Raw genomic sequence first — 24,364 nt, 5'->3', positions numbered from 1 at the left:
GGGATAGTGAGGTATTCTTAGAGCTCACAAAGCCCAGCAATAAGACCATCATAGGTAAGCCTTTATTACATATAGCTCTGGGGTGTTGTTAGAAAGAGGGGGGGTAGATGACTAAACCTGTTCTCAATGCATTTATCACTACACTGATTAGCCAGGGGAAATGATTTACAGCTCTTCCCTCTAATGGGAATGATTCAGAGGAATGTCGCAGGAGCAAAATATATTGTTGAGAGCTTTTTCACCCTCTCCTCTTTTTTTTGACTTTAATTGCCTAGGCAAAAGGCAAGAGAGCATTATCTTTGTATGCAGAGTCAATAGGGCTGACTACAAGTAATGTTAATGGCCTCTGCTGGTCCACAACCTCCCAGTCCCTAAAGTGAGACCTCTCCACCAGCCTCTTTAGGAGGAAAACGGGGACTTATTCTGGGCTAATCATTGTTTGAGCTCTGGTTTTTATTAATGAAACCCTCCTCGCGATGGAGCTGAGTAAGAGTGCTGATGCCACGGCCACTCTATTTCCCCCGGCTGCAGCTTGTGGCTCTGTCACCATGCTTATTCATATAGATAACGTACTGTAGCGCTGTGTTATGTAATTGGTCTCCCCCACACATCCTACTTCTCATACTGTAGGACCCCTGTGTGTGAGCTGGTTTATGTCAGCATTTTAGGGAAGACTGAGTAAACCTTCCCATCATTTGTTCTCTTTCTGTCGCTGTAGTTTGTGACTGGAACAAGATGCACTGCTTCCTCATGTTCTCCCTTCCTTTCCTGGAGGCTCTGTTTTGGAGTGTTCCGGTGTTGGAGCGTGTGTGCTCATCTCTGCTCTGAGTCTGTTAATGGTAATGAGTGTATAAATCAGAGGATTACCTGAGTGCTGGTTCCAGAATCGTCAGTTACAGCATAGCGATGTGCTGATCAAAGGCCTGTAACAGTGGAGCTGTGGACTCTGGAAGGCCCCTTGCTTTATTACAGGGCCAAGGCACACCGCCTGCCACCGGAGGTGTGGGCCCTGCTCCCAGGTCTGATTGAACAGGTGAAGGGCTGGTCATGCATAATGAGGTCAGAGCAGCCAATCATGAAAGGAGAGGGATGTAAGGGGCAGGGGGAACCTGTCGCTGTAGCAGCCATACGGGGTGTGTGTGCGTGTGTGTGGGACTCAGACTCCGTGTGTATCGCCAGGGGATCCTAGGTCAACCTCCTCTTGGTTGTTCCACTTCCTCTCCTCCCTGGTCTTTGACACGGTGTGTTTTAAGAGTTGTGAGGCCTGCAGCCTAGCTACCCTACACCCATTACACGTTCTATTTTGGTGAGTGCATGGGGAAAGTGGAGCGCAGATCTTTAGCGATTTGGAGGGAGTGATTTGTTTTGCTGCACAAGTTGTTTAGTGTTGTGTTTGTAGTGCTGAGGATTTCCTTACTCCTCTTATTTTTACCGTCTAATGTTGCCATAAATCATATGTGGCACTTACCCCTGCGTGTGCTGCGGAGTGAGCCATTCCTCTTTATAGAGAGAGACGGGTCTGTGCTTATGGGTGTGTGGTGATTCCGTACCAGCGTATGTGTAAACATGGCTGCTCTGCTACTCAGTGTGGCCCAGTGTGTGTGATGGGAGTGAGAGATGGACATAACCTCCGGCTGCAGCTCAGATCCTCCTGCTGCTTCCAGATCTCTCCACACACTCACACCACCCTCACTCACTCACTCACTCACCCACACTCACACCACCCACCCACACTCACTCACTCACCCACTCACTCACTCACTCACTCACTCACTCACTCACTCACTCACTCACTCACACCACCCACACTCACTCACTCACTCACTCAGTCACACACTCACTCACTCACTCACTCACTCACTCACTCACTCACTCACTCACTCACTCACTCACTCACTCACACCACCCTCACTCACCCACACTCACACCACCCACAGTCATTCACTCACTCACACACTCACTCACTCACTCACTCACTCACACCACCCACAGTCATTCACTCACTCACACACTCACTCACTCACTCACTCACTCACTCACTCACTCACTCACTCACTCACTCACTCACTCACTCACTCACACCACCCACCCACACTCACTCACTCACTCACTCATTCACTCACACACTCACTCACTCACTCACTCACTCACACCACTCACTCACTCACTCACTCACTCACTCACTCACACCACCCACACTCACTCACTCACTCACTCATTCACTCACTCACTCACTCACTCACTCACTCACTCACTCACTCACTCACTCACTCACTCACACCATCTCTGTGTGTATTTGTGTCAGTGTCTTTTTCATTCCTCTCTTTCTTCCTCCCTCTCATTTAAACTCACACAGAGACTGAACCTCAGCCACAGCATATCTGTTTCTCCCTTGGTCCCTCGCCCTCCTCTCCATGCTGTATATTGACCCAGAAAGTCTTGCGATAATTGGAGTACTGTACAGTAGGATCACAGGTTTAGTATTGTCAAGACGATATGTGTACAGTAACATTCTTCTCCGTGTTTTCACTTCTTTTCACCTGGTGAAACATATTTGGCCCTAGTCATTAGGGAGTTGTGGGAGGTCTGCTCCCCAGTATCGATTCTAATGTCCAATCTCTTTTATTTTACACGGTTCTCCCACTCCCAAGAGCTCACCAGGTATCTATTCTGCTGCTTTGTGATGGAGGGCTTGGGTAAATAAAGCAGAACATTTCCATTGATTCCCTGGAGATCCATATATTGATCCTGAAAGATCGGCTTATGTATTCCCTGTCCCCTCCTTCATCCCAGACACACACACACACACACACACACACACACACACACACACACACACACACACACACACACACACACACTCACCATGGTAACCCAGTGTTTTCAGTCACAAATGCCGATGAGCTCATCATGGACTGCACATTAGGAAGTGTCTCTGAAATGATGTCCCCCTATACTACTCTAACTGTCTGCTCTAGGCACAGGTTAAATATGCTCTCAATCCACCAGCAAGTTCCTTATACAGATCCTACCGTAGGGCCTGATAGGCTGACACTGACACCCTATACCATTGTTGGTCCTGGATGAGAATGATATCTCACCGTCTGCTGAGTATCTAATGCTGTAATGGATGGATGAACATATCTATGCTCTCAGTGCTCTGAGCTTTCATTTTCATGTAAGGATGACTGACACAGGCACGTCACTAGAATCTGTCTGCTCTGCTGTGCCCAGGGGGTTGTGGGTATGCATACTGTATGTGATTTTTCCTCAGAATACAACCTTAAGAAAATATGAAAACAAGTCCTACACCTTAACCGAGGATAGCACTTCCATGTGCTGAAGTCCACATTCTTCCACAGCCGTACCCAAATAAGCTATTTATGTATGTAAATGGCGTCACACACTCAGTGGAAACATAGCAGAGAGAAACGATTTAGCCTAATTTGTAATTCCCAGGTGCTAAAAAGGGTGAGTTGAGTAAAAATGTGAAGACTGCTGTTGGATTTTAAACAGGGGTGACAGTTAAGTCAACTGAAAAGTAAAGTTTTCAGCATTTATTTGCAAGTCCCTTTAGTGTCTGCCAGAAAATGAAGAGAGAAAACTCTCCAGAATGCTATCTGATTTGATCTTGTTCTACTTTAAATACATTAATGTGGCTCCGGCAGAATCAACTTTTTAAGCAAAGGTCACTTGACGTTTCATCGATTTAGCATTTTAATGTTATTTGCGTAGCCTCTCTCTCTCTCTCTCTGCGGGGAAATGGCATTATGCAGGCAGGGAGAGTGTGTGTGCAGGGTTATGTGTGCTGCTGGTAAGAGGCTGTGAACGTGGGCTCGGTGTAGCTCAGTGGAGATGGGGGACAGGGCCAGGCCTGCCCCTCTCTAATAAGTGTGAGATGCAGCCTAGTCAGCCAAGACGCCTCTGCAGCAGCCAGCCAGTAACACCTATTACCAGCACTCACATTGGAAATCCATGTGTTGTCATAAGTGGCCATTGTTGAAGCTTAAGGAAAGTTTTGTCCCAGCGAAGGTGTTGACACCTCTCCCTGTCCCTATTGATTCCTGGTCCTCTTTATTCATCTCATGGAGCTGTTGTCCTGGTCTCCTGCCATGTTGGGGAGCAGAACACCCACCAGGGGTCACCAGACAGGAATCACACACCTCTATCTGACACCCTGGGGAAGGAGGGATGAGAGGGAGGACGAGTGGAGGGGGGATGGGGGTTGTGCTGTACCTGTTGGGTCTGTAATGAACAGGGTAGAGGAGTGTGGGGCGGAAGACCAGTACAGGGGTAGAGGGTCAGACAGCCCCTGTGGGAGGGTCCAGGCTGGAGAGAGGTGTGACATTGTTCTATGTTTCTGTCATCCTGGAAGACAATACAACCTACCCAGCAGGAGACGATACTCACGGCCGGCCCACTCATTAGGCAGGATTAGGCGGCCGCATGCGGAGGCAGATTGACGAGTGCGGCTTTTTCTGAGCTAAACTGATCAAGACGCACCTCCAACAACACACAAAACCTCACGTAATTTTGCCCAAAACCAATGACAATTTCTCTCAACCAGTGGCTAATGGGCTTTTTAGGTGAGCGCTGATGCCACCCTGTGATAAACAGTGCCCACTTTGTCAAAGGCAGGGGCACAAAATATGTTGCTAGTCCATTCCCAGCGCGCCTCTCCAGGGTGCTGTTTGCGAGATGCATCTCTGCAACGCTCCACCAACGTTCCGTCAAAAAAAGAGTAACATAAATCATGTAGCAGATATAGGATATGGTAGAAAGAGTGTGTGGCCTTTTCTGTAGCCTACAGGCTGGAGATTAAATGGATGACAATGTAATGAGACGGACACTTTTTACATCATGCAGGTTTCTCCAATCAAATAGCCTAACCTAAATTGTACCCAATCAAATAAAAAATGATCTGTCATGTTAACAAACAACATATCCTAACAACAGGACAGGTCAAAGTAAAATGGACAATATGGAATGGACAATCACAACTGTTGTCCAGGAGTTTCACCCCAATGTCATGATCAATGGTTTCAAGTTTCTATCTGTACATTTTTGACAAGCTGATCATAGCAAAAAAGAAAATACTTCTGCGTTTCCAGCTGTGTAAACACATTGCAAATAAGCTCACGATAACTCCTGATAAAGTTGGGTAGCTGATATTCAGAGACAAATTGATTAGTCACAGGAATCAGGACTAATAAAGCCAATGCAACAGCCTGTTTTACAAATGGTGGGCCTACCACATGGATGGGCATTTATAGAATTCCTTTGCAGTCAACATGGTAGGCTACACCCCAGTAAGTACGAGACGACGTCTTTTGGACATCTTTTTTTGTTCCTGTCCAAACCAGACGTCTTTTTTGGGGTGTTTTACAAACGGTAGGCTTACCACATAGATTTAAATTTCATGCAACACTGTAGGCAACACCTCAGTAAGCACGGACCGGCCTTGAATCCGGACCTGCCTTGATTTCCACATACACTGACATTGTTTTTTGGTCCGGTCCATTCATAAACGTCTATGTTTGGTTCAGATTTTGTCCAGTCTGGACCAGCCTTGATTTTGCCCAAACATAGATGTCTATAAATTACATATTTTTTACTTTTATTCAGAACCAAAAATGAGCCTGATTTATACATCAGGAAAATACATAGTTTCAACGTGGGAAAATACGTATTTTCAACATCCGCAAAATTAAGTATTTTCTAATTTCATTCATAACTGAAAATTAACCTGATTTCAACGTCCGGAAAATATGTATTTTTCAACGTCCTGGATAATATGTATTTTAGACGTACGAAAAATACACATTTTCACCTTTTATTCAGAACCTAAATTGAACCTAACTTCAACGTCTGGAAAATGATGTATTTTACATGTCTTTTTAATGTCATTTTGCTTACTGGGACTATTCTAGTTTTGTTGGGGTGGCATTTTTTTTGTCTTGCCTAGGGCGGCAGAACGACAAGGACTGGCCCTGAGGATATTCATCAAACAGACAGGACAGGAGACCGTGTTCACTGGTATCAGAGGTAGTGTTATGGCTCTTTGTGATGGCTGTAGTGTTTGGATCGGTGGGTTGTTTCTCTAATAGAGCAGTTTGGGCTCAGGTTATCAATAACTCCTAGAAAGACTGAGCCAGACTCTCTGGTTACAGGCAGTTCTCTCTGCATCTGCCATAATGAGGCCCCTGTCAACAGGAGATGGCTCTCTGGACTCAATACACTGATTAGAAAAAAACTCAGTGTTAGGTCAGAAGCCTATGATTTAGTCTTGGGTGTAGAAGCCCATCCTGCATGCAGCTCTCAGCAGCTTCCCTTGTGGGCCGGTGTTGGTAGTGCTTGGTGGGTGATGGTGACAGAGGCTAGGCCCTGACCCCATAGTGTGTAATGGTGCAGTGGAAAATATGCTGTCAGTTAAAGGAGGAGCTGCCTGTCTCAGTGTGTGGCAGAGGGAGAGAGTGCGGTGACAGGAGCACTCTCCTGCAGAGAGGGCAGGTGTGTTAACCCCTCTCCCGTCTCTCTCTTTCTGTCTCTCTACTCGCTCCGCTCAGCCGTCCGCCACTCTCTCCTCCCGCACTCCGCCTTGACAAATGGCTCCTGACGGCTGATTTGTTGGTTGTCAAAAGTGGTCCTTGTGCCGCCGACGAGGGGGAGGTGGAGCGAGCTGGAAAACAAGCTGCATCTTCCAATTTTCCAGCTCCCGACACCGCTCCTCAGCCTCGCCTTGCCCACAGAAACACACAGGCAGGCAGCCCACGGCAAGCCAATCTCAGGACGTCACTTCTTAAATTGATATTCCGTTGGTCTGATATAGAATGCATCAAATGAATAGCTGTTGATGATTTATCTGCGTATTTTAATTCAACCTCATTCAACCTCACCCTCAGCTTTTCCTGTTTTTTTCCAAGTTCCTGTTGCACGAGAGATGTTTCAGTAACATCCTCTGCCAGTTTCAGGAAGATAGTGAAGAGTTTAACTCAGATTACTGTTATTATGAGTAATGACAAGGGAAGCAGGCAAGACAAGGGAAGCAGGCAAAAAAGGGAACCGAGGGAGAGAGAAAGACAGTAAGTTTGAAACCCCAGACATAAGTAGTGAGGGATAGGAGGATGGCGGGCTGACCAACTTTCCTTCCCACCAGATGCACCAGGATGTCCTGATGAGTTTATAGAGGAAGTCATCAGAGGAGGTCAGGGAATTTAGGAAAACTTGGCATAAATTCCCTCTCATGACGGTAGTTAGAACACTACAGTGCCTGCCCTGCATTATTAGGGAGTTTTTTCCTAGGGAGTTTTTCCTAGCCACCGTGCTTCTTTCACATGCATTGCTTGCTGTTTGGGGTTTTAGGCTGGGTTTCTGTACAGCACTTTGAGATATCAGCTGATGTACGAAGGGCTATATAAATACATTTGATTTGATTTGATTTATTAGCCCATTCGGAGCAGCCAGTAAGCGCTAACATCCGGTTTTCAGGGATACAGTATTTTCAACCTAACTTATGGAAGTGGGAACTCCTCTCAGGCTTCTTTCTATGCCTGCTACATTAGGTTAGCCCTGCATACACAGTTAATCTCACCAACACTCATCAAGGATTTTAGAAATCCTGTTTAACTTGTCCCTATTGCACAGAAAATGATTCCAGGGGCAGTTTAGTGCTAGTGCTCAATGTGCATTGTATTGCATGTATTATCATGTTACAGTAACATGACACACAAAACCTGCCCCTGGGCTATGTGGTGACAGTCAACAGCAGCAGTCATTGTAAAGAGAGCTTTAGGAACGCTTCTAAGCACAGGTGAAAGTGACTAATGTGTACTACACACTCTCCCCTTTGTCTTGCTGTCAGAGTTAAGTGTTAATGACTCAAAGGTCACGGTGGAATAGAGGGGGTAGGCGCTGGTTAATTTACCCATGGTCTTATCAGCCCTGCCGTCTCCTTATCTTCCCTCGTCTCACCTCCGACCTCTAACCCCTGGCCCCGACCCTGTTTATCCTCCATTTAATGCGAAAGCCCCGTCTGTCTAAACCCAGGAGGATGCTGACTGTCAGTATTATGGACTGTGTGTTTGTGTTTAGAATAGGCTGATTACACATATGGTATTGACTATTATGGGTATGGTATCGGTTTAGTTTAACACAATGTACTCAGGCTACATGCCTTTTGACCTCTTGTATTGTAACGTCCATTGACAAATCAAAACCCATATCACATTCAACATGTCACAATGTCTCTTCAGCCCATCATCATCTGTTGAACTCCATGATAATGACTTACTGATAATGACTTATCATGGTGATTGTTTATTGTAATGTGTGTTTAAACCCAGGCTGAGGTGTTCTTGTCTGTCTGTCTGTCTGTCTGTCTGTCTGTCTGTCTGTCTGTCTGTCTGTCTGTCTGTCTGTCTGTCTGTCTGTCTGTCTGTCTGTCTGTCTGTCTGTCTGTCTGTCTGTCTGTCTGTCTGCCTGCCTGCCTGCCTGCCTGCCTGCCTGTCTGTCTGTCTGTCTGTCTACAGTAGGACAGGCTGAGGTGATTCTGTCTGTCTGTCTGTCTGTCTGTCTGTCTGTCTGTCTGTCTGTCTGTCTGTCTGTCTGTCTGTCTGTCTGTCTGTCTGTCTGTCTGTCTGTCTGTCTGTCTGTCTGCCTGTCTGCCTGCCTGCCTGCCTGTCTGTCTGTCTGTCTACAGTAGGACAGGCTGAGGTGATTCTCTCTGTCTGTCTGTCTGTCTGTCTGTCTGTCTGTCTGTCTGTCTGTCTGTCTGTCTGTCTGTCTGTCTGTCTGTCTGTCTGTCTGTCTACAGTAGGACAGGCTGAATAGGAGCTGATTCCCGTTAACTCACACTTGTTCTTTTCTTCTTCTTTGTTTTTCCATGCTAGCTCTTCCTTTCTAACACATTGCAATAGAAAATAATTTTCCCTTTGAACCCGCGCCATAAAGAAGGCACATTGCTTTGTGCGTCAGCCATCAAAACAGCCGAGAAAAGAGCACTGCTGTTCCCTGGTGCGCCAAGGCTGCAGTTGTCTTGTCTCGCAGCCTTGCCTCCTTGGTAGAGGAAGGGGTTAAGCTTTTATCTTATAAATACCCCCAAAATCCCACGGTCAATGACACATTCAGATATGCCGAGTCTGGCATTAACATAAAAACGAGGGCTTCTTATACAGTGAAATTTCAATGAAGGGGAACACAAAATGCATTTAATGAAATTCAGATGCTAAGGCTCCAGCTCCCATGAATCTCATTAAATGGGCTTTGTGCTGTTTTTCCATCTTCTCTTTGTGGAGAAGGTCCTCCAGTGCCTCTAATAATGTCAGAGATTTCATCATATAGCTGATTTAAAGAAGACAATGTCTGCCTTGTTCAGTCATTCCTCTCAGCGCTGACGCCATTCTGCCTCTCCAAAAGACGGCCGGGCAGAGTTTCTCCATGCAGCTCATGATAATAATCAGGCCTGTGGTGGCTTTCCCTTTAGTTACTGAAGTTTGCAAAGTCCCCCTAACTCACTGTGTCTCTCTCTTCTCTCCCTTTCTCTCACTCTCTACCTCTGCACAGGATTTGGCTTCATAACTTTCGAGGGCGAAGACGTCGTAGAGAAAGTCTGTGAAATTCATTTTCATGAAATCAATAATAAAATGGTGAGTCCACTCTTTTCAATTCCAGGTTGGTGTTGAAGGATTAATGTTTGATTTCCTCTTTAATGGAGTGTTAATAGCAAAGAGTCAACAGTGTGTGTGGGGTGTAGGTGTATGTGCACGCCTGTGTATATGTGTGTGTGTTTGTGTGGTATGTGTGTGTGTGCATGCACGTGCCTGTGTCTGTGTGTGCACTCGATGGGTCTCTGGGATGGGGAGCTCAGTGGTGTGTACTGCCCAGAAACCGTGAAATTGTGTGTGTGAATTCCGCCTGTCAGGTTGAGGGACTGGTGAGAGGAACCTGTCCTTCTCTTCCAACCCCAGCCATACCCACACCAGACACACACAGGCCTTGACTGCAGCCAGCCAGGGCAGGCAGAGAGTGTTGCTGGGAAGTCATTGGCAGAGGAAGAGTTCATTAACCAGGGATTAGAGCCTTCCAGGAAGCCCAGTAATGATCTGACTCATCACTCCTCACTGCTGTTGTCTTCTGCTTCAAAGCACACAGTGGAAAGTGTATGGTCATTCCGTCAGTTCAGCTAATCAGATGACTCATGCTCAATATCACAGGACATACTGTAGCCATCTGTTTTATGTCACATGTTGATGTACAGCAGACAGTTGTGAGTCTCTGTAGTGTGTGTGCCCCTCCAGTCCCCCTGGGTGTACACTGTGTATAGCCTACTGACTGGGTTGGCCCTGTGGCCTGTGATAGGCTAGAGGGAATGCTCTCTTCCTGTCACTCAATGGGTTGGGACTCCTTCCTTTACTATGTGGTCTCCTTCAGGACCATAGGAGCTGACTGACAGGGGCGGTGTAGTAGAAACAGATCCACTAGGGACCGGCTCTCCCATGTATGACCTTACTGGCTCTCCCTAACTCAGGGGAAGGCAACTAGATTCAGCCGCGGGACGATTTTTGTTGGTGCGCATGGTCGGGGGGCCGGAACATAGTTATACTGAACAAAAATATAAACGTAACATGTAAAGTGTTGGTCCCATCTTTCATGAGCTGAAATAAAAGAGCCCAGAAATATTCCATATGCACAAAAAGCTTTTTTCTCAAAAATGTTGTGCACAAATGTGTTTACATCCCTGTTAGTGTGCATTTCTCCTTTGCCAAAACAAACCATCCACCTTAAAGGTGGGCATATCAAGAAGCTGATTAAACAGCATGATCATTACTCAGGGGTATCTAATGCAGGGGACAATAAAAGGCCAATCTAAAAAATGGTGCAGTTTTGTTACACACCACAATGCCACAGATGTCTCAAGTTTTAAGGAAGTGTGCAATTGGCATGCTGACTGCAGGAATGTCCACCAGGGCTGTTGCCAGAGAATTGTATGTTAATTTCTCTACCATAAGCCGCCTCCAACGTCATTTTAGAGAATTTGCCAGTACGTCCAACAGGCCTCACAACCACAGACCACGTGAACGACTTTGTGTTGGCGAGTGGTTTGCTGTTGTCAATGTTGTAAACAGAGTGCCCCATGATGGCGGTCGGGTTATGATATGGGCAGGCATAAGCTACGGACAACGAACACAATTTCATTTTATTGATAGCAATTTGAATGCACAGAAATACCATGACTAGATCATGAAGCCTATTGTGAGGCCCATTTTTTAAGACACTGTATCTGTGACCAACAGATCCATATCTGTATTCCCAGTCATGTGAAATCCATAGATTAAGGCCTAATTCATTTATTTAAATTGAATGATTTCCTCATATGAACTGTAACAACTAAGCCCTAAAATAGATTGTTTTGAAAATAGCAATAATTTCATATCTTCAGTACATTTAGACACAATCACATATCCATTTGTTTTTATTTGTGGGAATACTTGTGCACAGATTTATTAAGTGAAACACATTTTTTGCTGAATTCCTGGTGATTTTAGTATTTTTTGACAAAATATTCAACAACAAAAATTTATAAATAATAAGAATTGGCTAAAAACTTTGGGGGGCCTAAAAGAATCTCCCGCAGGCCGGTGTTGGCCCCTGGGCCACCTGTTGCCATCCCCTCCCCTCCACTCCCCTAACTCATCCCCCTGCATCGCTCTGTGTGTGTGACAGTCCCTGCTGATCAAAGCCTTACACAGCTCCCATAGGAATCACATAAGGAGAGAGGGAGGATATGAGAGGAAAGGGGAAAGCATTGGAGGAGAGGAGAAGAGATGGGGAGATGAGAGGTGGAGTAGAGAATGGAGGAAGAGAGCAGGAAAGTAGAGGAGAGGAGAGGAAAGGAAAGGAGAAGAGTAAAGGAGAGAAGGAGAGGATTAAAGGAGAGCTGAGAGACGGGAGGAGAGGAGAAACAGGCCTGGTTATCTGGTTATCTGAGCTGGAGATGAGATATTGTAGTCATTCTGATCCCTCTCCCCTCTCTATCCTCCTCTTTTGCTCCCTCTCTCTCTCTCTCTCTCTCTCTCCGTCACAGACAAGCTGCTCCTTGAGCCCAGGGACAGAGAATGTCTGCCTGCAAGTTCTATGAGACCAAGACAATGTTATCGATTTTTATATGATATTGCATCAAATGGTTTCATCGTTCAGGGAGCACCAAGCCAGGGCTGCTATTTCGTTTTCCCTGCAGTGGATGGGAGCATTGTTTGTGCCATCCATCGACTGGCTGGATTGAATTGGACTAGCAGGGAATTGCATGCGTCGTTATCATCAGATGAGTAACTTCAGAGAAAATGAGGAGAATAAAAAGCTACTTCAAATACTCCAGGTTATTTGTCTTGTTGAAAATAGCAGAAGTTGATGTGCTGCTCTCTCTCTCTGTGCTGTAATGAGATGGTTGAGGAGCGTCTCTAAGACAACAGAGAAGAGGGTTTGGGGAGTTCAGCTAGCTTCTTCCTGTTTTTCTTTCCTCTATTAGAATCCACTTGTGGAGCTTCAGATCAAAGCTGTATCTGAAGCATCATCTGCTAACAGCCTGTGCTGTGTGTATTTGACTTGCTAATTCCACTCATCGTCATTATTATCATTGTTATTATTAAGTGAAATCCTGTGGCAGGCAGGGCCCTGTATTCACACACTTCAGTATCTCTGTGTGTTTTGATTCTTCTCATCTCAGCCTCCTGCCATCTGTTGCTTTTTATTGACATTTTTATACCTTTATTTATCCAGGCAAGTCAATCAAGAACAAATTCTTATTTACAATGACGGCCTGGCAATTCCACAGTTGCATGATGAACCCTTCCTTTAATAGGGGATATAGTCAACTCAATGCCAGGCGACCATCTGCGAGGGAATGCAGCAGAAATAAAAACACAGGCCAGAGGTCCAGAGGGGTGGACGTTAGGGGAGGGCCAGCTAGTATGGGCCAGCTAGTAAGGGCCAGCTAGTATGGGCCAGCTGGTATGGGCCAGCTAGTATGGGCCAGCTAGTATGGGCCAGCTAGTATGGGCCAGACTGTTGAGGTGAGGACGGAGCGTGTGTCGCCCTTGCGAGAATTCCTCTCGCCGCCCAACGCCTCCTGCTTTTGATTTCCACTCTGGGCATACGCAGCCCCCCATAAAACATTCAGAAGACTTTGGCCCCTCAGAGCTCCGACAGAGTGAAGGATGGAGGGAAAACAGGTAAGATTTTAAAAAAGGCTCAGGTTTGACCTCAGTATTTCAAGAGGATTTCTTTCAGGATTTAATATCCGAGTTCCCCCAATTAAGTAATTTCTGAAATGGACCTAATACATTCCCTCAATACCCGAGATCTCAGATAATTCATAGATATCCACTGGACATGACTCCCTGTAATGTTAAGATTTATAATAATAGCTCCTGGCGCTATCCCTTTGGTATACCCTTCCAAGTAGGCCTGCCATTCTGCTACAGACAGACAGCACAGACAGACAGCACAGACAGAAAGACAGGCAGACATACCATTCTTTGCTTGGGAGCTCATCATGTTAGGGGTCCGGTGACAGTTAGGGTCAGTGCACATTGAGACCTGTTCTGACCATGGTGTGTGTGAGTGAATCCTGGAGGACTTACTTAATCACGCAGGGTTCATGTGTGGAGCAGCACTGCACCCGGGATGGTGTATGTATAGATGGGTTGACTTAGTGGAAGAATGTGGGTGTCCCTCTGACCCAGTGAAACTACCCCCTCCTCTCCTACTACTCTCCTCCTCTCCTCTCCTCTCCTCTCCTCTCCTCTCCTCTCCTCTCCTCTCCTCTCCTCTCCTCTCCTCTCCTCTCCTCTCCTCTCCTCTCCTCTCCTCTCCTCTCCGCTCTGCCCACCAGGGGGCTCCTGGCCTCTGGTGAGCCCCTTCCTGTCTCTCTGGGAAGTCCCATGTCAGGGTGACATGCTGAATCTCCTGCCTGGCTGCACTCATCTACCCAGGCCTTGATCTGCTGGTTGGAGAAGTACTGGGTCTGAGTATCCCCCTTTCTCTTTCTCTCTCTGTCTTTTTCTCTCTTCCTCTCTCTCTCTTTATCGCTCTCTCTCTTTATCTCTCTCTCTCTCTCGCTCCCTCTTCCATTCACAGCCTTTTCAGATCTGATTACTGTGAAGCCCCCAGGGCAGGAGCGAATCAGGAGCGAGAGAGTTATTGAGAATATCTCTCTCTCTCTCTCTCTCTCTCTCTCTCTCTCTCTCTCTCTCTCTCAATGGCCTCCTGATCACCAACTCCCTCGCCCTCATCTACGAGGCGGCCAGGAGACGGAGGCTGAATGACAATAAGGTCTCACCTCATCTCTTTAGATATCTGTTCAGGTGGCCTTGTATATCACCACGTGGTGGTGTGTGCTATAGACTAACACCTGTTCTATGCATTACGTTTATTTATGCTGTCAATTGGTAGAGGGGGTGCTGATTGGGTAGCTTATCACATAACCATTTGTCATTCAACCACACTTCCTCATGGAGAGGGTTCCTGGTTGGTGAGGAACATCTCAGTGTAGTAGAATCATAGTAGAACCATTGAGGGATGGTACGCCTCGTAGTGAAACCATAGTCTTGTAGTGGAAACGTAGTCGTAGTGGAAACGTAGTCTTGTAGTGGAAACGTAGTCTTGTAGTGGAACCACGGTCTTGTAGTGGAACCGTAGTCTTGTAGTGGAACCACAGTCTTGTAGTGGAACCGTAGTCTTGTAGTGGAACCACGGTCTTGTAATGGAACCGTAGTCTTGTAGTGGAACCACGGTCTTGTAATGGAACCGTAGTCTTGTAGTGGAACCACGGTCTTGTAGTGGAACCGTAGTCTTGTAGTGGAACCACGGTCTTGTAGTGGAAACGTAGTCTTGTAGTGGAAACGTAGTCTTGTAGTGGAACCGTAGTCTTGTAGTGGAACCACGGTCTTGTAGTGGAAACGTAGTCTTGTAGTGGAACCACGGTCTTGCAGTGGAACCGTAGTCTTGTAGTGGAACCACAGTCTTGTAGTGGAACCGTAGTCTTGTAGTGGAACCACGGTCTTGTAATGGAACCGTAGTCTTGTAGTGGAACCACAGTCTTGTAGTGGAACCGTAGTCTTGTAGTGGAACCACGGTCTTGTAGTGGAAACGTAGTCTTGTAGTGGAAACGTAGTCTTGTAGTGGAACCACGGTCTTGTAGTGGAAACGTAGTCTTGTAGTGGAACCACGGTCTTGTAGTGGAACCGTAGTCTTGTAGTGGAACCACGGTCTTGTAGTGGAAACGTAGTCTTGTAGTGGAACCACGGTCTTGTAGTGGAAACGTAGTCGTAGTGGAAACGTAGTCGTAGTGGAAACGTAGTCTTGTAGTGGAAACATAGTCTTGTAGTGGAAACGTAGTCTTGTAGTGGAACCACGGTCTTGTAGTGGAACCGTAGTCTTGTAGTGGAACCACAGTCTTGTAGTGGAACCGTAGTCTTGTAGTGGAACCACGGTCTTGTAGTGGAACCGTAGTCTTGTAGTGGAACCACGGTCTTGTAGTGGAACCGTAGTCTTGTAGTGGAACCACGGTCTTGTAGTGGAAACGTAGTCTTGTAGTGGAACCACGGTCTTGTAGTGGAACCGTAGTCTTGTAGTGGAACCACGGTCTTGTAGTGGAACCACGGTCTTGTAGTGGAACCGTAGTTTTCTAGTGGAACCACGGTCTTGTAGTGGAACCGTAGTCTTGTAGTGGAACCACGGTCTTGTAGTGGAACCACAGTCTTGTAGTGGAACCAAGAAGCTGCAGTGTGGCACCATGTGGAGGGAACTGTGAGAAACTGACAGCACTTCAGCACTAGTGTGACATTTATCATGAGGCAGAGATTGTCATTCATTTGTGCAAACTTGTGTGCTGGGCCTAATGGGCTGCTGTTGGCCATGCTGATGAGCCCTGATGGATGACTGGTATGATGGCCAGAGACGATGAGGGAGGGAGTGATACACTGTCTGTCAGTCAGTCAGCAGAGCACACACACACACACACACCATGTTACAGCAGCACTACACGCCACGCTGCAGTGCCTCTCTGACAGATGGGACCTCTCAGACACACTCAGCTTTAAGGAAACACTGATTTTGGGGCTCACTGGGACCCACTGTATTATTCCTCTTTAATTGCTATACACATCTGAATATATCACACAGTTTATTGTTTAAACTGCCTTAATATTGCTGGACCCCAGGAAGAGCAGCTAATTGGGATCCATAATAAATACAAATACAGTGTTTATTTTGTTTTGCATTAATCAATTATGTTCTCAATTTCTGAAATGCCACCGTGCAGTGCTTGACAACTACAAGCCTGAAAACCTTGTCTCTTTTGGACACCTCTTCCTGAGTGTCCTGTGTTTTGTTGGAGATGCTTTGAGTTAGTCAGAAGGTGATGTGTCCACATTGTCCAAGTAGGGAGATAGCTTTGGCACACTGGGGCAGGAAGAGAAACTGTGGCGCAATGTGAATATGGTAGAGTTTGGGTTTGGAAGCAGACTGCCATTGGATTTGTAGCTAGATGTTTAATCTCAGCAGGTTGTAACAGAGTTAACTATCCTCTAATCAAAATATTCACTAAATGAAAAGACCAGAAGGTACATTTCAGGAGGGAGAAAGCTGCCGCTCCAACTCTGAGTCAGGGCTGACCTTGTCAAAGTGACACAACAGAAGTAATGTTTTGAAGTAAAGCTGTTCTAGTGGGAGTTGCTTTAGCACAGAGAGAACTACAGGCAGGGAAGTGGCAGAGGCAGAGAGAGAGAGAGATTAGAGTGAGTAAGAGAGACGTCTGTATAATCTAACTCAGGGGAGAGGAAACAGACCAGAGGCCTCACATTTCAGGATTTCTATTTGGTTTCTGGCGCTCACTTCCCCACTGTAAAATAGATGTTCTCCGACGCGGAGACATATAGCTCCTGACAGATGTTTTTCTGCATGTGTGCGTGCATGTTTGTGTGTGTGATGGGGGAAATATAGATTTCTGTGTCATAGGCAAAGTTGCTGTACATGTATCAATAATGACCACAGTCCCAAGTCTCTCATGTCATTTAATTCAAGTTGCAGGGTGTGCTGCTCTCCTGGTAAACCTGGGCCTTTCTCATACCTTTCAGCTTACCTTCCCCCCTGTGATTGCCAGTAGTATCACTGATTGGAGGGAGGCTAGGAATATGAGGGAACAGTAGGATGGTTCTGATGTTATAGTTAATGGCAGGTTGCCCCTCTCTTTGACAAGAGTCATTTAGTCATCCCTCCAATCGAAGCAATGATTTCTGCTCCCTCCGCCACCCCGACCGCCTTCCTATATGAATGCATAATGAACACCTATCAAGTAGTGGCTCAGATCTGTAGATGGGAGTAGTGTGCTGTTAAAATGGGCCCATATTTTAGTGAACTGCTTCAAGGTAATGTTCTTAAATGTGTCATTTATGATATTCCTCAATAGAAATGATCACTGCCTCAGGGATGAATTTTCAGTTAGTGGTCATTTTCTTAGTCAGGTCCCCTGACATGGCCAACCAATTACTGTAGTGAGCAGGCAGGCAGGCAGGCAGGCAGGCAGGCAGGCAGGCAGGCAGGCAGGCAGGCAGGCAGGCAGGCAGGCAGGCAGGCAGGCAGGCAGGCAGGCAGGCAGACAAGGAGGCAAGGAGGCAGGCAGACAAGAAGCACTGCTTCCAGCCCACACTGAATGGAGAAGGGAGGGAAGGCTGTAAATTACAGGCATGCCTCCATATAATGTATGACAACAGGGTGTTACTTGAGGATCTGAATGTTGAAAGATATTATGTACAGTACCGGTCAAAAGTTTGGACACAGCCAGGGTTTTTCTTTAACTTTACTATTTCTACATTGTAGAATAATAGTGAAGACATCAAAACTATGAAATAGTCAAACCCTCCCCTAACCCAGACGACGTTGGGCCAATTGTGCGCCGCCCCATGGGTCTCCCGGTCGCGCCCGGCTGCCACAGAGCCTGGACTCGAACCAGGATCTCTAGTAGCACAGCTAGCACTGCACACTCTTGGCATTCTAGGCTCCTGAGTGGCGCAACGGTCTAAGGCACTGCATGTCAACCAGCTTCATGAGGTAGTCACCTGGAATGCATTTCAACCAGCTTCATGAGGTAGTCACCTGGAATGCATTTCAACCAGCTTCATGAGGTAGTCACCTGGAATGCATTTCAACCAGCTTCATGAGGTAGTCACCTGGAATGCATTTCAACCAGCTTCATGAGGTAGTCACCTGGAATGCATTTCAACCAGCTTCATGAGGTAGTCACCTGGAATGCATTTCAACCAGCTTCATGAGGTAGTCACCTGGAATGCATTTCAACCAGCTTCATGAGGTAGTCACCTGGAATGCATTTCAAGTAACAGGTGTGCCTTGTTAAAAGGACATTTGTGGAATTTCTTTCCTTGATACATTTGAGCCAGTTGTGTTGTGACACACAAGGTAGGGGTGGTATACAGAAGATAGCCCTATTTGGCAAAAGACCACGTTCATATTATGGCAACAACAGCTCAAATAAGCAAAGAGAAATGACAGTCCATCATTATTGAAGACATGAAGGTCAGTCAATACGGAAAATTTCAAGAAGCGCAGTTGCAAAAACCATCAAGCGCTATGATGAAACTGGCTCTCATGAGGACCGCCACAGGAAAGGAAGACCCAGAGTTACCTCTGCTGCAGAGGATAAGTTCATTAGAGTCAACTGCACCTCAGATTGCAGCCCAAATAAATGCTTCGCAGAATTCAAGTAACAGACAAATCTCAACATCAACTGTTCAGAGGAGACTGCGTGAATCAGCTCTTCATGGTTGAATTGCTGCAAAGAAACCACCACTAAAGAAGAAAAAGAGACTCGCCAAGAAACACAAGCAATGGACATTAGACTCGTGGAAATCTGTCCTTTGGTCTGATGAGTCCAAATTTGAGATTTTTTGGTTCCAACCGCCGTGTTTTTGTGAGACGCAGAGTAGGTGAATGGATGATCTCCGCATTTGTGTTTCCCACCATAAAGCATGGAGGAGGAGGTGTGATGGTGTGGGGGTGCTTTGCTGGTTACACTGTCAGTGATTTATTTAGAATTCAAGGCACACTTAACCAGCATGGCTACCACAGCATTCTGCAGCGATATGCCATCCCATCAGGTTTGGGCTTAGTGGGACTATAATTTGTTTTTCAATAGGACACCAACCCAAACATACCTCCAGGCTGTGTAAGGGCTATTTGACCAAGAAGGAAAGTGATGGAGTTCTGCATCAGATGACCTGACCTCCACAATCACCTGACCTCAACCCAATTGAGATGATTTGGGATGAGTTGGACCGCAGAGTGAAAGATAAGCAGCCAACAAGTGTTGAGCATATGTGGGAGCTCTTTCACGACTGTTGGAAAAGCATGCCAGGTGAATCTGTTTGTGAGAATGCCAAGAGTGTGCAAAGCTGTCATCAAGGAGAAGGGTGGCTACTTTGAAGAATCTCAAATATAAAATATATACTGCTCAAAAAAATAAAGGGAACACTTAAACAACACATCCTATTATTTTTGTGTGATGTTGAATGTGCTGACAACAAAATCACACAAAAATAATCAATGGAAATCCAATTTATCAACCCATGGAGGTCTGGATTTGGAGTCACAGTCAAAATTAAAGTGGAAAACACACTACAGGCTGATCCAACTTTGATGTCATGTCCTTAAAACAAGTCAAAATGAGGCTCAGTAGTGTGTGTGGCCTCCACGTGCCTGTATGACCTCCCTACAACGCCTGGGCATGCTCCTGATGAGGTGGCGGATGGTCTCCTGAGGGATCTCCTCCCAGACCTGGACTAAAGCATCCGCCAATGCCTGGACAGTCTGTGGTGCAACGTGGCGTTAGTGGATGGAGCGAGACATGATGTCCCAGATGTGCTCAATTGGATTCAGGTCTGGGGAACGGGCGGGCCAGTCCATAGCATCAATGCCTTCCTCTTGCAGGAACTGCTGACACACTCCAGCCACATGAGGTCTAGCATTGTCTTGCATTATGAGGAACCCAGGGCCAACTGCACCAGCATATGGTCTCACAAGGGGTCTGAGGATCTCATCTCGGTACCTAATGGCAGTCAGGCTACTTCTGGCGAGCACATGGAGGGCTGTGCGGCCCCCCAAAGAAATGCCACCCCACACCATGACTGACCCACCGCCAAACCGGTCATGCTGGAGGATGTTGCAGGCAGCAGAACGTTCTCCACGGCGTCTCCAGACTCTGTCACGTCTGTCATATGTACTCAGTGTGAACCTGCTTTCATCTGTGAAGAGCACAGGGCGCCAGTGGCGAATTTGCCAATCTTGGTGTTCTCTGGCAAATGCCAAACGTCCTGCACGGTGTTGGGCTGTAAGCACAACCCCCACCTGTGGACGTCGGGCCCTCATACCACCCTCATGGAGTCTGTTTCTGACCGTTTGAGCAGACACATGCACATTTGTGGCCTGCTGGAGGTCATTTTGCAGGGCTCTGGCAGTGCTTCTCCTGCTCCTCCTTGCACAAAGGCGGAGGTAGCGGTCCTGCTGCTGGGTTGTTGCCCTCCTACGGCCTCCTCCACGTCTCCTGATGTACTGGCCTGTCTCCTGGTAGCGCCTCCATGCTCTGGACACTACGCTGACAGACACAGCAAACCTTCTTGCCACAGCTCGCATTGATGTGCCATCCTGGATGAGCTGCACTACCTGAGCCACTTGTGTGGGTTGTAGACTCCGTCTCATGCTACCACTAGAGTGAAAGCACCGCCAGCATTCAAAAGTGACCAAAACATCAGCCAGGAAGCATAGGAACTGAGAAGTGGTCTGTGGTCCCCACCTGCAGAACCACTCCTTTATTTGGGGTGTCTTGCTAATTGCCTATAATTTCCACCTGTTGTCTATTCCATTTGCACAACAGCATGTGACATTTTTTGTCAATCAGTGTTGCTTCCTAAGTGGACAGTTTGATTTCACAGAAGTGTGATTGACTTGGAGTTACATTGTGTTGTTTAACTTCTATGGGCTAGGTCCCACCCCTGGTACACCCTATCAACAGCAGGTGAAATATCAAGAGCGCCAAATTTGAAAACAATTAAATGTCATAATTCAAATTTCTCAAACATACAACTATCTTACACCCTTTGAAAGATAAACATCTCCTTAATCTAACCACGTTGTCCGATTTCAAAAAGGCTTTACGGCGAAAGCATAAAGTTAGATTATGTTAGGACAGTACATTGAAAATAGCTGTGTGTAATGTTTTGTCAATGCAAAGACAGGCGTCACCAAAAGCAGAAAACCAGCTAAAATTATGCACTAACCTTTGACAATCTTCATCAGATGACACTCCTAGGACATTATGTTAGACAATACATGCATTTTTTGTTCTATCAAGTTCATATTTATATCCAAAAACAGCATTTTACAATGGCGTTGATGTTGAGAAAATATTTTCCCTCCAATACCGGCAGTCAATCAGCACAACAAATTAAATAATTACTATTCGAAACCATTGGTAAAATATTATATTGTCATTCAAAGAATTATAGATTAACATCTCGTGAACGCAACCGCATTGCCAGATTTAAAAATAACTTTACTGGGAAATCACACTTTGCAATAAACGAGGTCCTGTGCTCAGAAAAATAGGCTTGGCGATACAGACTAGGCACCATGTTGGAGAGATCTAAAATCAAAAATACTATGTAAATATTCCCTTACCTTTGATTATCTTCATCAGAAGGCACTTCCAGGAATCGCGCGCCAGAGTAGTATAGGCCATCCGCTTATGACCAACTTTCCAAGTCTCTCGTTCGGTCAGTTTTCACAGTAGAAGACTCAAACCACTTTGTAAAGATTGTTGACATCTAGTGGATGACGTAGGAAGTGCTCAATGATTAATAAGTCCCTGTGTGTTTCAATGGCATAGGCTTAAAAGTAATTCAACACATCAGATATCCACTTCCTGTTAGAATTTGTCTCAGGGTTTTGACAGACACCATTCAAACAGTTTTAGAAAATTCAGAGTGTTTTCTATCCAAATCTGTTAATAATATGCATATCCTAGCTTCTGAGTTGGTGTAGGAGGCACATATTTCTTTCAAAATTCTCAATACTGCCCCCTAGCCCCAACAGGTTGTGTTCCCTTTATTTTTTTGAGCAGTGTATTTAGATTTGTTTAAAAATGTTTGGTTACTACATGATTCCATATGTGTTATTTCATAGTTTTGATGTCTTCACTTTTATTCTACGATGTAGAAAATAGTTTTTTTTAAAGAAATGATTTGAATGTGTAGGTGTGTCCAAACATTTGACTGGTACTGTATATTGAATCAATATTTGACCCATATTGTTATAGATCGATATACTATAATATAGTCCAAAGGACATTCTTCTCCTATATCAGAGATCATCAATTAGATTCAGCCGCGGGCCAATTTTTTCTTGAGCGCTTGGTCAGGGTGCCAGAACATAATTACAAATAATTTGTAGACTGCAAATTGACCGCAAGAAGCCCAGATATATTATTTGACTAAAACATAATCATTTCCATCCTTGCATTTGTATACGATCACATACCGTGCCATCAAAAAGTATTCATACCGCTTGACTTTTTTCGCATTTTGTTGCGTTACTGCCAGAATTTAAAATGGATTAAATTGCGATTTTGTCACTGGCCTACACACAATACCCCATAGGGCTCTATTTTAACAAACCTAACGCAATGGTGAATCTAAGTGCAGGCGGTAGCACTATAGGTTCAGGGATGTGTCGAGGCTTGGCCCCCCACTGGCCAATCAGAACGTGCTCCATGGCGAAATATGTGGTTGCTTCAGGTTGTGTATTTACGATCCTTTATGTATTGCCTTGGAATCAACTCCAATTTCAATGTTAGTCCGTTATAGTTTGTTAAATGACTTACAGAAACGAAATAACAAAATGTAGACCTATCCCATCTTTGATAAATAGGTTAACTTGAACCCATTTGCAGTCCACATTGTTCTAAGTAATTGCATGGCTTCAATAGCATTCACACTGATATCGGGGCTAGGCCTACTGTAAATTACATTATGGCTGAGCATGGACATTGTCAGTAAGCAAGATTAAATTAATTATTGATAAGGCCTAATAAGAGAACTAATAGTTCTAATTAATTTCTAAACAAAATGAAACAACAACAACAACAAAGGCTAGGTCACATTTACAGGCACCATCATTTCTCCCTTTGGGCATGTAATATTAAAACAACACAAACTAGGAGGGTTTTACGCACATCCAAAACTGGACCTGCATGGCTAAAATAATGGGAAGTATTTTTTCTTAAAACTGCATTGTTGGTTAAGGGCTTGTAAGTACTGTAAGAATTTCACTGTAAGTTCTACACCTGTTGTATTCGGCGCATGTGACAAATCAAATTTGATTTGATTTAATAGAGTTTAACATGATTTTTCAATGACTACCTCATCTCTGTACCCCACACATACAATTACCTGCAGTAGAGCAGTGAATTTCAAACACAAAGACCATAGAGGTTTTCCAATGTCTCACAAAGAAGCATTTGTAAATGGGTAAAAAAAAGCTGACATTGAATATCCCTTTGAGAACGGTGAAGTTCCTAACTCAGTTGCCGGAAAGGAAGGAAACCTCTAGGAGATTTCACCATGAGGCCAAGGGTGACTTTAAAACCGTTACAGAGTTTAATGACTATGATGGGAGAACACTGAGGGTTGATCAACAACATTGTAGTTACTCAACAATACTAACCTAAGAAGGAAGGCTGTACAGAATAAAAATATTCTAAAACATGCATACTGTTTGCAACAAGGAACTAAAGTAAAACTTCCAAACAAAATGTGGCAAAGCAATGACATTTTTAGGAAGAGATTTTTGATGTACCGACCCCATGGTACGCAAGATTCAAGACTTTGTGCTTTTCAGCTAAAATTATTGTACATAATTCTTGCCACCAACAAGATGTTGAATATTTGGGGCATACAATCATCGCAACTCTGCAGATTTTGTTGCGAGGATACAGAAGCAATAGACCATTTATTTTGGTATTGCCCTCAGGTAGCCTGTTTCTGGTCTCAGGTGCAGGAATGGCTGAAAATGTATAACATTGATCTAAAATTGACCCTAGAAATAGTACTGTTAGGAGATCTGGAGAGACTGGGTCAGTCAATTACTGGTATACTAATATTCTTAGTAAAAGTATTTATCTTTAGTTCGCAATCTGTGGATTCTATTCGATTAGATAGATTGAAATTGTATGTTAAACATCACAGCATAGTTGAAATATATATGGTGCATAGAAATCTGAAGAGGGTGGCCAGCAGAGATA

The 24,364-nt window shown here is 45.3% G+C and overlaps 1 protein-coding gene across 16 annotated transcripts in view; it reads left to right on the top strand.

Annotated features, from left to right (window-relative positions):
* Positions 1–24,364, top strand: part of msi2h (RNA-binding protein Musashi homolog 2) — a 358,783-nt gene that overhangs the window by 244,691 nt on the left and 89,728 nt on the right. For all 16 annotated transcript variants that reach the window (XM_014137427.2, XM_045692183.1, XM_014137432.2 and 13 more), the window contains 1 exon segment: positions 9,562–9,644. In XM_014137427.2, coding sequence (XP_013992902.1) covers positions 9,562–9,644 — 83 coding nt within the window.

This window comes from Salmo salar, chromosome ssa13 (assembly GCF_905237065.1).
Source record: "Salmo salar chromosome ssa13, Ssal_v3.1, whole genome shotgun sequence".
Lineage (NCBI taxonomy): Eukaryota > Metazoa > Chordata > Actinopteri > Salmoniformes > Salmonidae > Salmo > Salmo salar.
The sequence above is the reverse complement of the archived record's forward strand: the minus strand, read 5'-3'. Positions and strand labels throughout refer to the sequence as shown.